Source organism: Jatropha curcas, chromosome 9 (genome assembly GCF_041381405.1).
Source record: "Jatropha curcas cultivar XTBG-Jc1 chromosome 9, XTBG_Jcur_1.0, whole genome shotgun sequence".
NCBI classification, from domain to species: Eukaryota; Viridiplantae; Streptophyta; class Magnoliopsida; order Malpighiales; family Euphorbiaceae; genus Jatropha; species Jatropha curcas.
Window position 1 is genome coordinate 11389179 of NC_143159.1, and position 13154 is coordinate 11402332.

A 13154-nucleotide genomic window follows, 5' to 3' on the forward strand; every position below is an offset into this window, starting at 1 on the left:
TAACATCTCCCACCCATAAAGTTTCCAATGATAATTTTTTGTTTTCCAGCACCTTTGACAATGTATTTGGCATCATAGAATCCTAAATTTCCTTAGATTCCTTCTACGATGCGTAAACATGAAACAAGTCATTTCATAGTATGCTAATAATGGTATGTCGATGCACATTGTTGGCATGAGTCTAAAGCTCCACTTGTTTGAATCAACAGTGAGAGGAGGCCTAGGGTCAGTGAGGGCAGCAACAACACCATGCATATCTAAAGTTGAATGAATTCGTTCCTACCATCGTTTGAAATTTTAATCGTTGAATATCTTAATTTTAGAGATATTAGGAGATAAATTGGCGAATGACACGGCAGGAACAATAGGAACAGAGACATGAACACAAGTAGAAGCTGAGTTTTCATTAGTTGGAGAAGTAACAGGTGTTTAGGAGTTATTAATAGCAGAAGGGGAAACCATAATCCTTTTAGGTTGTTAGATGAAGAATAGTGATTACAAACATGAGACGTGCAAAATAGCATTGTCCTAAAAGGATTGTTTCGCTACACAAGATAAAGGACATAAAATGTGAATTTCCTCTTAAGATTTAATAGGTTCTCCTAAACAAATTGAAGTTTTCAGGTGATCAAGAACTAGCAGAGAATGGATACAATTACCCAGCAAAACTATAAAAATAAGTTGCATAAAAACCTAATCAAAGTTTGCAACAAATTAGGTTTATGTTGTCGGAGATCTAGTGAATGTTGCAAGCTATGCAACGTAATTTTAGAAAAAATACTCAAAATTAGATTTACATTGTAGGAGATCTAGTGAATGTTGCAAGCTATACAACGTAATTTTAGAAAAAAAAATACTCAATCAAAAGATAATGTTGTAATTTGATAATATTTTGAAATTATCTATTAAAAATAATGATAAATATTTTTGAAATAAAAAAAAACAGAATATTGCTTGAATTGGGCCTCGTGGATATCTCGCGTGCAAGGGGCAAATTCACCAGTTTACACTATAATTGGACCTAATCCTTGTGCGCGTGAGTCCAATCCATTTCTATACCTTTTAATAGCTCAATGTCAAACACTCGTAAATAAATCACTTTTAAATCTCTTAAATAATGTGAGATCTTTTGAAATACGCTAACACTTTATGATAAAAACAAACCTAGGAATGGAGCATTGTGGCCGACATTGTTGCTCTTCCAAATCACATCCGGTTCCCTTTTCTCCATTCCATTCCAACTCTTTCGTATCACGATTTTGAAGACGATGGTTCCATCTAAAACCTTCTTTCCAGTTACACTTTTATTTTTTAAAATATTTTTATTACTTAAATATTTTAAAAATAAAAAACATAAGATATCCATTTTTGGTTTAAAATTTTTGTTTTAGCGCTGAATTGGACAACATTTCAAAATTTTTATATGCCTGTGTTAGAGGGATTTTTAAGATCTAAGGCCGTAAATGCATTTTCTTCTTCTACTGTCATGCTGCATTTTACTTGAAATTATTTTTTTTTTTTAAAAATATATTGTATTATTTATTTTTGACTTGAAGTTGTTTTTAGAAGTTAGACAACACTTTAATTTGTTATATGCCACGTGTTGTCCAAAAAATCAATTTGAAATGACTAAAGACATTTTAGACTCTATTTGTAAAATAATTTGCACGAAAATATTTTTCATAATTTTCCGTTGTTTGGAACAATAAAAAAAATAAATCAACGAAAAATATTTTCCTAATTAAAAGAAAATTAAATCATTTTTTAAGAAAAATAACTTTCCATTTTCAATAGAGTAAAGCATTTTACAGACGTTGATAAACTTTATAAATTCATATTTTTTTAATTTATTAATCATTATAGGTCACTACCACCAGTCACCATTTATCACCAACTACTACCGGCTATCACCATTAGCCACTGATGGCTTTTATAATTCACATTTTTTTCCATTCTTCTCATAATTAACAATAAAATTTTTAAAGTATAAAATTTATATTATTACTAATATTTTTTATGGTCTTAAGAAACAAAGACTTTAATATTTTTAATTAATTTTTAATATTATAACAAAACAACAAAAAATAAGTCATTTAGAAAATATTTTTCAAGGAAAATGTGTTCCATGAAAAATATTTTTCAAGGAAAATGTGTTCCATGAAAAATATTTTTCATCAAGTTATGGAGCATTAGTGTCGTGCCAATTGAAGTTTTATACATTTTTCAATTACAAATGCATCATCATTTGCCTACCCTTAACTTCAGGTGCCACCAATAAAATTAACCCGTTAGATTGTCCATGATATTTCATCTTTCAAGCTTCACCGGGCACTATCTCTAACTTTTTACAGTTAAAATAGCTATTTTTGGATCAAACGACTCAATTTAACGGGTCAATAACTTAAAGACTTGATGCATTTACCTAAATAAAGGGACTATATAGTTAATTGAGTCAAACCTTAGGGACTAAAGTTTAAGCAACCTTTAAAAAATCAAATCTAAGTAACCAAAATTAAAATCAAATTGATCCAGTTTGGTTTTCAGTTAGCTCAACCGCCACTGACCCATATATTTTCACTTCCGAATACTACACACTTCACTCACTCCCAAAGTAAAGCTACCACTTGAACACCTCTCGATCCTGCTGACAAAAACTTCTGGTTTTGCAAACTATAAATTTCAGCTACACTGTGCAGATCATACCAAATACTACCCCTTCACTCATTCGCAAAGTAAAGCGACCACTTGACCACCTCTTGATCCTGCTTCGACAAAAACTTCTGGTTTTGCAGACTATAAATTTCAGCTACACAGTGCAGATCATACCTTCTAAGGTCCCCCATTTTTTATTTTCCAATACCACAGGATCACATACATGGTTGCTAAATCCTGTTCATAACTAGAAAATAATGCATTCAACAAAATCATGGATGCACCCAAAATGCTATTGATATTTCTACATCCAAAATTTGGATACTGAGATGATGAAATTGCTAATTTAACCTTTAGTAAATAAATAGGAATCACCAGTTCCAATATTGTATCCATGCTATACCAACCACAATAAGCCTTCCAAATTAAAAGAAGGAAAAAGGGCACATCCATAGCAGAAGAAAGGGCAATTAAGGCATCTAGCCAGCTAAAAAAAATGGCAAAAGAAGATAGCTCAAGGCAATTTCATGTCTAGAAAAGTTAATTAAAATATGTTCCCTGTAATATCCTCATGTTTATCCACACATCAGAAACCAACAAATATATCTATTAAGAACCAAACCTCAACATGTAGATTTTCCTGATAGTATAATGCACTATCTAAATACTACCACCCCTCAAAGCAAGCACAAGATGAAGCACAGAGCCGCCTTCAATATTGTAATCACGAGCTGTCTTGTCGTCTCCAAGCTGCTTACCAGCATAGATAAGCCTGCAAGAAATAGAGTAAGCGTCAAGAAACACTCAAAGATATCACACAAAAATGCAACACAGTACAAATAAGGAAACAAGCTAAACTTCTAACAGGGCTCTGCATTACTAATTAATGAAGCATGTCAACACCAACGCTGCTTACTTTTTCTTTTTTGGTTAATTGGGCTTCAATTTGGGTTTAGAACTTATTTGCTCCCTTGCAACCTGGAGACCATTCTGGTACTACTGAGCTAAAGCTCCTTGGTACATGATTTTACTAAACACATTCTATACAGTGAGCAAACAATCATATGATTGAAATTCAGATGGATTTCAAGAACCATTCAATGGTTAAGTGAACTGATTTTGCGGCAAATTTTAGAACAATTTGGCATATTAATATAACAGAAGGAACCTGGCAACTACTTTCTAAAATCATACATAAAATGCAAAAACTTGGGATATGCAAAAATGCTTATGCACAGGATGTTCAATTTCAACATTAAAACATGAATAAAATCAATTTGTTACCTTTGCTGCACAGGAGGAATTCCTTCCTTCTCCTCGACTCGTTCCTTGATCCTATCAATCGTATCAGTTGGTTCAATGTCGATTTCAATTTCTTTTCCAGTAAGAGTCTTCACTTTGATCATAGTTCCTCCTCTAAGCCTCAAAACCAAGTGAAGAGTTGATTCCTTCTGGATATTGTAATCTGCAAGAGTTCTACCATCTTCCAATTGTTTACCAGCAAAAATCAATCTTTGTTGATCAGGAGGGATCCCTTCCTTGTCCTAAAAAGGTAAATACAAAAATATTTATATATTATTTCATCAATTCACAACAAAAATCAATAAATAACAAAGAAAACCTGAGAAACATTAGAGAAGCTAAACAAGTAGCTCATTAGAATATCTAAAAGGTAAAAAATCATTACTTTGTCAATGAAATTTTAACTTGTATCAGTAATAATCTATTCTATATAGAGTTACATCAAAAGGATATTAGAATTTTTCATTGGGGCATAAACTCAAAACAAATATAATTCAAAGCCTAATACTAAAATATATAGTGATGAGATATAAAGCGTTATTCGAATATGTAACATGTAATTGCCATAGCAGAAGCTAAAAGAAAGAAATAAAGAAAGAATCGTCAATTTTCCGACAAAACAAACAGACCCAGAAAGAAATAAGGATAAATTAGAGAAAAGAGTACCTGAATCTTGGCTTTGACATTATCGATTGTGTCGCTACTCTCAACCTCGAGAGTGATGGTCTTGCCAGTGAGGGTCTTGACGAAGATCTGCATCTTATCTTAGCTTAGCTTATTTTAGCTTAGATAGCTTTGGTTTCTGCTTCTCTGGTTTCTGATCGGAAGAGAGGAGACTTTTAAGAGAGAGATTGAAATCAAACGATGGGTAGATTGGGGGTTGGACTGTGGGCTTGTTTATTAAGGAAGTTTTCCAAATTCCATACTGATCAGGTAAAAAATTGGGAATCCAATTCCCATCTCCTAATTGGAGATAGAGGAGTGTGCAATCATGTGGGGCCTACAACAATATTTCGTTTGGATTGGGATGTGAGACTGAGATGGGTTTTGATTGTTTCATTTCGCGGTGGAATTCTAATTTCGTTCAATTAAGGCCCCAAATCGGTTTAAACCGACTCAAATTGATTCAAAACCGCAGTTTTACTCTTATAATTTATTAAAAAAATTATTTTATTTTTTATTTTTAAAAATAGACTGTTATATTTTCATATTTTCAATTTGTTACGTTATCTTTCCCTTTGTCCATTATTAGCTAATTAATTTAGATGTTAAATGCTTATGAAATGGCATAAATGACTCTATATTAAACAATATCCTTTTTCTCTTTCTTTTATAATTCATCTTCTTCGATAAATCCTTGAACAATCGATCAACCTATAATGAACCAAACCTGAATCAAGAAGAAATGAACAAATGAGGACCTATAAACATAATGCAATCACAGATTTAACAAAAATGAAAAATTTTACGTATTTTTGCTAAGATCCAAATCAAGAGTCCAACTAAATGCATCTATTAAAGAAAAATTCAAATGTATTCATGGCACTATGGTTAATAAAACTCATTTTACTGTATTTATGAATTCATGGCCTATAAAGTACTCATTGCAGGAGAAAGCCGGTGGGTTGATTTCATCACAAACACTCAAATGATTCCAACAAATTACAGTGACATGGCTGCGGTGGACTTTGTCAAAGTTGTTTCCTCTATGAAAGAGAAAGTATGATTAATCACTATAAATTTGGTGTACATATGTAAATCAAAATCATTCATAAATTTAAATATTTTAAGGAGATAATCCGAACAAACACCTTAAACCAATACAATTAAAGTGAGTTTTTAGTTTTTTTTTTTCCAAACCTTTAGGTTTTATTTTGCGGATGGCAATGTATGCCAAACAACCAAATAGCTAACCACAGTACCATGTACAATAACATGGCATATCTTAGTTTCATAAGTTTAAAGCATCTCTTGTCAATTTAAAAGAAAAATCAAAATTTTTTTTTTGCCTGTGGCGTGTTCTGAAAGAGAGAGAGGAAGAAGAAAATGGTATTTTGGTGAAAATTTTTCTTCTCTCTCCGTCAGATTTTACTTTGACTTGTAGTCTAAAATCTCAAATGTTGGATGGAAGGACAATCTAATGTAACGACTCAAAATACGAGAGTAAGATAGTCTTTTTAAAAAAGATAAGGGTAAACTAGTATTTTTTTTTTAAAAAAATACTAGTTTTAAAACCCTCTCGATGTGCGAAGCAAATTAAAAGATGAAATAATCTTTTATGACATCATTCAAAAATAGCAAAATTGTACATTAAAATGATCGTAAAATGCATTACAAAATTGTATCTCATTGAGATATGCTGAAAAAGTTGCAATGATAAGAAATGTATTCTTAATTATCATGTGAAGCCTTTCACCAAGGTATGCAATAGGAAATATCATACATGGTATGACCTACACAAAAAAAGCAAACACTATTAATGTATTTTTCAATAGCAATAACAATTTTGAGAATTTAGCTAATTATATTGAAATATGAAATTAAATATTTTTATTTTATATTTATGATTTATTATAAATGATTGTTTATTTATTTGAAATATTAACATATTATACTCATTTAGGCCTCATTTGGTTGGGTGTAAGTGAACTTGGGAACTTGGAGTTCCCAAAAAGTGATAAATTTTATCATGTTTGACTCCCAAAAATAAAGAACTTTCCGAGAAGTTCAAGTGTTGAATTTCCTGACCGTACGAGAATTTACTTCCTCTCCTTGACCCAAGGAAGTGCACTTCTCAACCTCCACAAATTTGATAATGTCTAATTTGCCCTCTTTTCTATTTGACACTCATCGTTAAGGTCTCCAACTCTCCAAACCCCTATCTTCAAAAAAAAAAAAAAAAAAAAAAGAAAAAAAAAAAACCTTCAAATCCTTTCTTCAAGAAGCAAACTAGAGGAATTTCTGTAGATCAAAGGAATCCAAACCTCAAGTAGGTATCTCTTCAATTTCTTATTAATTACTGATTCTTTATTTGGTTATAATATTTCATAGTTTGAGACTTTTTGATTGCTATTAATATGCTCTTTTCTTATTTATATTCTATTTGCTAGATCGTTATTTACATGAAATTGATTTTTGTGTTGTTAATCTCTTCATATAGGTTTGTGTTTTTTACCATAAAATTTACATTCTCATATCATATTATGTGATAATCATGGAAAAGTTCATATAGGGTTGGCTCTTTAGAGCGCTTTGACAGGTGTGTGATATGATAGAGTCGCCACCTTAATTTATTTTTGTTTTCGAGGAAGAACTAAGGAAAAAATCCCGTGATGTACTCCATTTTCAGTTTGCCTTTTAGGATAAAAGCACTAGCCTCAAATCATAGGGTTCGAGGACTAGGTTTTTAGCTTCTTTCAAAATGAATCAACGGTTTGGGTCATAATTAAGAAATCAAAATCGGCGTTTTGCATGAATGTTAATTTATCGATGCATGAACATATTTATAATGCATGGCAATATTAAAAATATAGTGCATTAAAGTAAATAAAGCAATGAAGGGTGTAATTCGAAGGGAAGCTCGACTCTAGCCTCGTTTATCGAGGATTCTAGGTCAGTTTGGTTGGGGCCCGCTACTTAGGCTGAAATCCGTAGGTATGCCTTCATACCTCGTTTGTATGAAGATCAGGGCGCACGAAGTTCTACTATCGACTAGGATGGCAGGGTTTTGGAGGTGCCACTCAGGGAGTGGACTTAGAGGTGTGCCGGCCTTTAGTTGAAAACTGGTTTTATCGATTTTACTGGACGGACCGGGCTTAGTATGCCGGACAGACCAGGCTTAAAGCATGCAATGTGCTGGACATACCAGGCTTAATTGACTAAGTTTAAGTTTAGAGGTTATACCCTAATGCTTGTGATGCGACTGGATTGGAGCTCCACGGTGTTAATCAACCAAAGAGGTCGAGTCTCTCTCCAAATAAGCTAAGGTAGGGCACGGGGACCTAAATTATAGTCTTGTATTGAACTGGTGTTAATTAACAAATTATTAATTAATTTTTAAATTAATTAATAATAAATTAATTAACTAATAGCTTTAGTCTAAGGAAGACTAAAGTGTGAGTGAAAGTCGAAAGGATCGACTTTTGAGTATCAAGTCGAGCCTTAAACTCCACTAAGAAAGAAAAGCAAGGTCGGACTATATTGCCTTAGAATCGCAAAAGGGACAATGAGAGTCATTGAAGCTTGAGAAGCGCTTAATCAAGCAATAAGAGTTGCTTGAAATGAGGGGGGAAGTGCCATATTTATAGGCCAAGGGGTGCTGAGTCAAGGGGCACGGCAGTACCGAAGTGTGACATCCTACTCCGAGTCGAGTCTTAGCATAGAGTTGAGTAGGCGAGTTGAGTCGAGTTGAACCAAACCCGGTTGGGGTAGAATGAGATTATAAGTGGACTTATTTGAGTGAGAGAAAAAGATTAAGCATGTGGGTGAGGATTGATTTGTATTAAAAGATTGAGCTTGGGTATTAAGTTGTAGCCTGTTTACAATTGAGGTACCATTTAGGAAGTTTTCCATAAAATCCTTTGATTTTTTATGGCCTACCCGTAATATACATTTTCACTTTCCCATTTTCATGTTTATCTTCATCTTCTTCCTTTCCTCTTCCACCTTCTTTTCAATTTTCATGGTAGTTAAGCCTTAACTTCAACTTCTCTTTTATCCAAGTAAGTAAACCTTTTTGAAGTTCATAATTGAATCATTTGGTGCTATTATTTTAGAATTCATAAGAATTCTTATTTATAGGTGAAGGGAGTTCTAAGAGTGTAGAGAAAAGAAGTTAAAGAGGAGTTCAAGCTTTTGGAGTAAAGGTTTGATATCTCTTGTTATTTTTCATTTTCTTTGCATGAGAATTGTGTGGTGTGTTGCTATTGAGACAATATTGCTTCATGTTGAGTGGGAGGACTGGTAATGGTGAGAAAACAGGGGAAAACAGGGGAGGTATTGAATAAATGAAGTAAATATTGAGGTTATGTTGAAACAGGTTTTGCTGGAATTTTTCCAGTAACTTCATCTTGATTTTGACCCCATTTAGTGATGGAATTAGGAAGTGTCATAGAAGAGTTATTTGTTCCTCTATGTGTTAGCTTTACATGGGTTTTTGAATCATCCAAATTGGAGTTGTATATTGAGAGATATGACCAAAAGAGTACAGACAGTGCAGGCTGGAAGCGCGCGCGCGAATTGCATGATGAGTTCGCGTTACCTTCTCGCGCTCGCGAATTTGACCTACGCGCTCGCGACTTTCACCTGAAACTCTCTGACTCTTATTTAGCACATCTCGCGCTCGCGACTTTCAAGTACGCGGTCGCGACTCGTGCTCGCAAACTCTCTGACTCTCATTTGGCACATCTCGCGCTCGCGACTGTGAAGTGCGCGCTCGCGTACTTGGCTCTTGGCCTGTAAGCGATCGCGACCTTCATAGCGCGCTCGCGAATTTAGCCTGAGAACACACTGTCTCTCATTTGGCACTTCTCGCGCTCACGACTTTCAAGTACGCGGTCGCGACTTGTGCCCGATAACTCACTGTCTCTCATCTGGTGTATTACGCGCTCGCGACTTTGCAAGGCGCGCTTGCGACTTATGTTTTCATGCACTTTTGGACTTCTTTTTCAATGCAATTGTATTTCTTTGTTTCACTTATATGCCTCAAATCATTTTAACATCAAATATAACATTTGAACATGTATCAAAACAACATGCAAGCATGCAAATGATGTGAAATCAAATATACATTATGAATTATGAAGTTATGAATTATTCATGTGATGTTGTGTTATATTATTGACATACCAACATTATGCTCCATTGAGGTTAGGTAGAAACCATGTAGATAAGGCTATGTCGCGACATAGGATAGCAGATCTGCGCCCCATACAGTTTGGTACTCCGGCTACAGGCCGTTGAGTGGATATGATTATATATCGGCCATAGCAGCCAAGCATACAGTATTCATCCAGTTTCATACAGTTTTTCTTATCACTTCGGTTTCACTATAACCTTATGGAGCCATACAGATATCTTGACATAACATTTCATGAATTATACAGTATTATAAACGGTACAAAGGATAATCAAGGTATCATGAAGGTATCATAACATGTGTGCTTATATGTGCCATATGTGTTTACATGCTTATTTCTATCTATGTATGTGCTTGATTGTTTTTTCATTTGTTGAGATATCCACTGAGCTTTATTTGCTCAGCGAGTTACCTGTTTAACTCGCAGGTTTTGAGTTTGACAGTAGAGAGTCAGCTTACAACTGCTGCAGTTCATCTGTAGAAGACTCAGTCTTCAGGGTAGCTACTCATACGGATGTGTATTTTTGTTTATCCTTTTTATGGCATGTACAGGGCACACAGTTGGGCCCATTTCATTTTGTAAACTAGTATCATGTTTTGTAAATATAAAGTACATTATTTTTGTATACAGTATCAGCATGCTATTATATTTAATATACATTATGATTTCAGCATGTCAGACCATACAGTCAACCAATTTGTAGCGTCTCGGTCCGGTTCATTTGGGTTTACGGGTGGACCGGGAAAGGGTGTTACAAATTTTGGTATCAGAGCCTTAGGTTTAGTTTCCCCGGGCTTGCATGCATAAGTCAGTATAGTGTACATGCCATGACTACTCTGATGAACTAAGCAGTTGTTATTCTTTTAGGAGGATGTCACAAGAAGGTGAGAGTGAGTCACACGCCTCCAGGCCAGTGGAGGGTGAGGCTCCAAGAGCCCCAGGTCAAGAGGTGTTGTTAAAGCAACTTGCAGATACTTTTCGACAGATTGCAGGGGTGATACCTCAAGCACCAATAGTAGTAGAAAGGGAAAGAAAGCCCCCACTAGAGAAGCTTCAGAAATATGGGGCGAAAGAATTCAGTGCTAACAAGGATGACAGTCCAGAAAGAGCTGAGTATTGGTTAGATGGGACATCAAGAGTCCTGGAACAATTACAATGTACACCAGAGGACAAGTTGGTTTGTGCCACATCATTGCTCATAGATGAGGTATATACCTGGTGGATTACTGTTCAGCAGCGGGTATCAGCAGAACAGCGTACATGGCAATTCTTCTTGGATGAATTCAAGAAGAAGTTCATCACAGAGGCTTATCTAGATGCGAGAAGGAAAGAATTCTTATACCTGAGACAGAACAGAATGTCAGTTGCCGAATATGAGCGAGAGTTTACCAGGCTCAGCAGATATGGTAAGGGGATAGTGGCTACAGAAGCCGAGAGGTGTAAAAAGTTTCAGGAAGGCCTGAATGATGAGATTCAGATGGGAGTGGTAGCTTCCAGATTCAGAGAGTTCTCAGCTTTGGTAGAGGCAGCTCAGGAGATAGAGCGAATTCAGGCCAGTCAGCGTACCAGACGCCAGCGGTCTCAGCAGAGGAGAGACCAGACTCAGAGTGCACCCAGTACCTATCAGTCAGAAAGCAAGAGATTCAGAGGTGCTAGTAGTTCAGCTAGTGCTAGACCTTCCTTTAGCCAAGGCACAGCTAGGGGTGCTAACATGCCAGCGGTATCAGTTGTGGCTAGTTCTGCCGGTGGTAGTCGAGGTTCAGGCAGAGGCACCAGTAGAGGCGCAGGGTCAGCCGGTTATACTTTTCCACCTTGTGAGCATTGTGGCAGACGACATGGTGGAGATTGTTGGTTGATGACTGGTAAATGTTGGATATGCGGAGCATCAGATCATCAGAAGAAGGATTGTCCTAAGAGGGCAACAGTCCCTACACAGTTCCTAGCAAGCAGAGGGAGAGGTGAGAGCTCCGGAGGGCAGAGACAACAGTTAGAGACTGTGGACAGACCTGATACAAGAGGTCCAGCCAGGGTCTATGCTATGCGAGCCAGAGAAGATGAGGAAGCTCCAGATGTAATAGTTGGTGAGTTTTCCTTATGTGATCATACAGTTTATGCTTTAATTGATCCTGGCTCATCTCATTCATACATTAGTGTACCTAAACCTTGGGTTAAAGGGTTAGAAGTTGCATATGTGAGTCAGGGTATGTTGGTTACTAATCCATTAGGAGATGTAGTACAAACTCATACAGTGGTCGAAGGATGTCCAATTGTTATTCATGGAAAAGAGTTTCCAGGAGATCTTATGGAGTTGCCATTTAGAGAATTTGATGTTATTCTGGGTATGGATTGGCTATCCAGACATCAGGCTATAGTTGATTGTGCAAAGAAAAGGGTGACACTATATACAACAGCAGGGGAAGAGATTACAGTCGTCGGGAAGCGGAGAGATTTTCTGGGTAATGTGATATCAGCCATGGCAGCAAAGAGATTAATTCAGAAGGGTTGTGACGCATACTTAGTATGTGCATTACAAGCAGAGAAAGAACAGTCAGAAGTGCAAGATATACCAACAGTGTGTGATTATCCAGATGTATTTCCAGAAGAGTTACCAGGGTTACCACCAAGGAGGGAAGTGGAGTTTACCATAGATGTCTATCCTGGAGCAGCACCAGTATCAATTGCACCTTACAGAATGGCACCAGCAGAGCTAAAAGAGTTAAAGATTCAGCTACAGGAGTTATTGGATAAAGGCTTTATCAGACCTAGTGTATCACCTTGGGGAGCACCGGTATTATTTGTAAAGAAGAAAGATGGATCATTCAGACTGTGCATTGACTATAGACAGCTGAACAAACTGACAATCAAGAATAAGTATCCATTGCCTCGAATCGATGATTTGTTTGATCAGCTAAAAGGTGCAGGTATGTTTTCTAAGATCGACCTTAGGTCGGGATACCATCAGTTGCGAATAAAGGAAGAAGATATCGCTAAGACTGCATTCAGGACCCGATATGGTCACTATGAATTTTTAGTCATGCCATTCGGTCTCACAAATGCACCAGCGGTTTTCATGGATCTCATGAACCGCGTGTTTCATTCATATCTGGATCAGTTTGTGGTGGTGTTTATAGATGACATTTTGGTCTACTCCAGAGACAGGGTTGAACATGATAAACATTTGCGGATTGTACTTCAGACACTGAGGGATAAACAGCTGTATGCCAAGCTCAGTAAGTGTGAGTTTTGGCTGGAAGAAGTTTCTTTCTTAGGACATGTGGTGTCATCGGAGGGTATCAGAGTGGACCCTAAGAAGATTGAAGCTATTGTTGATTGGAGACCACC

The 13154-nt window shown here is 36.1% G+C and overlaps 1 protein-coding gene across 1 annotated transcript; it reads right to left on the reverse strand.

The window, feature by feature from the left end:
- Positions 1–3149: 3149 nt before the first annotated feature.
- Positions 3150–4918, reverse strand: LOC105635924 (ubiquitin-NEDD8-like protein RUB2). The gene is made up of 3 exons (XM_012219064.4): positions 4621–4918; positions 3937–4196; positions 3150–3424 (listed from the first exon to the last, which is right to left on the reverse strand). The coding sequence occupies exons 1-3, from the start codon at positions 4711–4713 to the stop codon at positions 3313–3315; spliced, it is 465 nt and encodes a 154-aa protein (XP_012074454.1). The 5' UTR covers positions 4714–4918; the 3' UTR covers positions 3150–3312.
- Positions 4919–13154: the final 8236 nt, after the last annotated feature.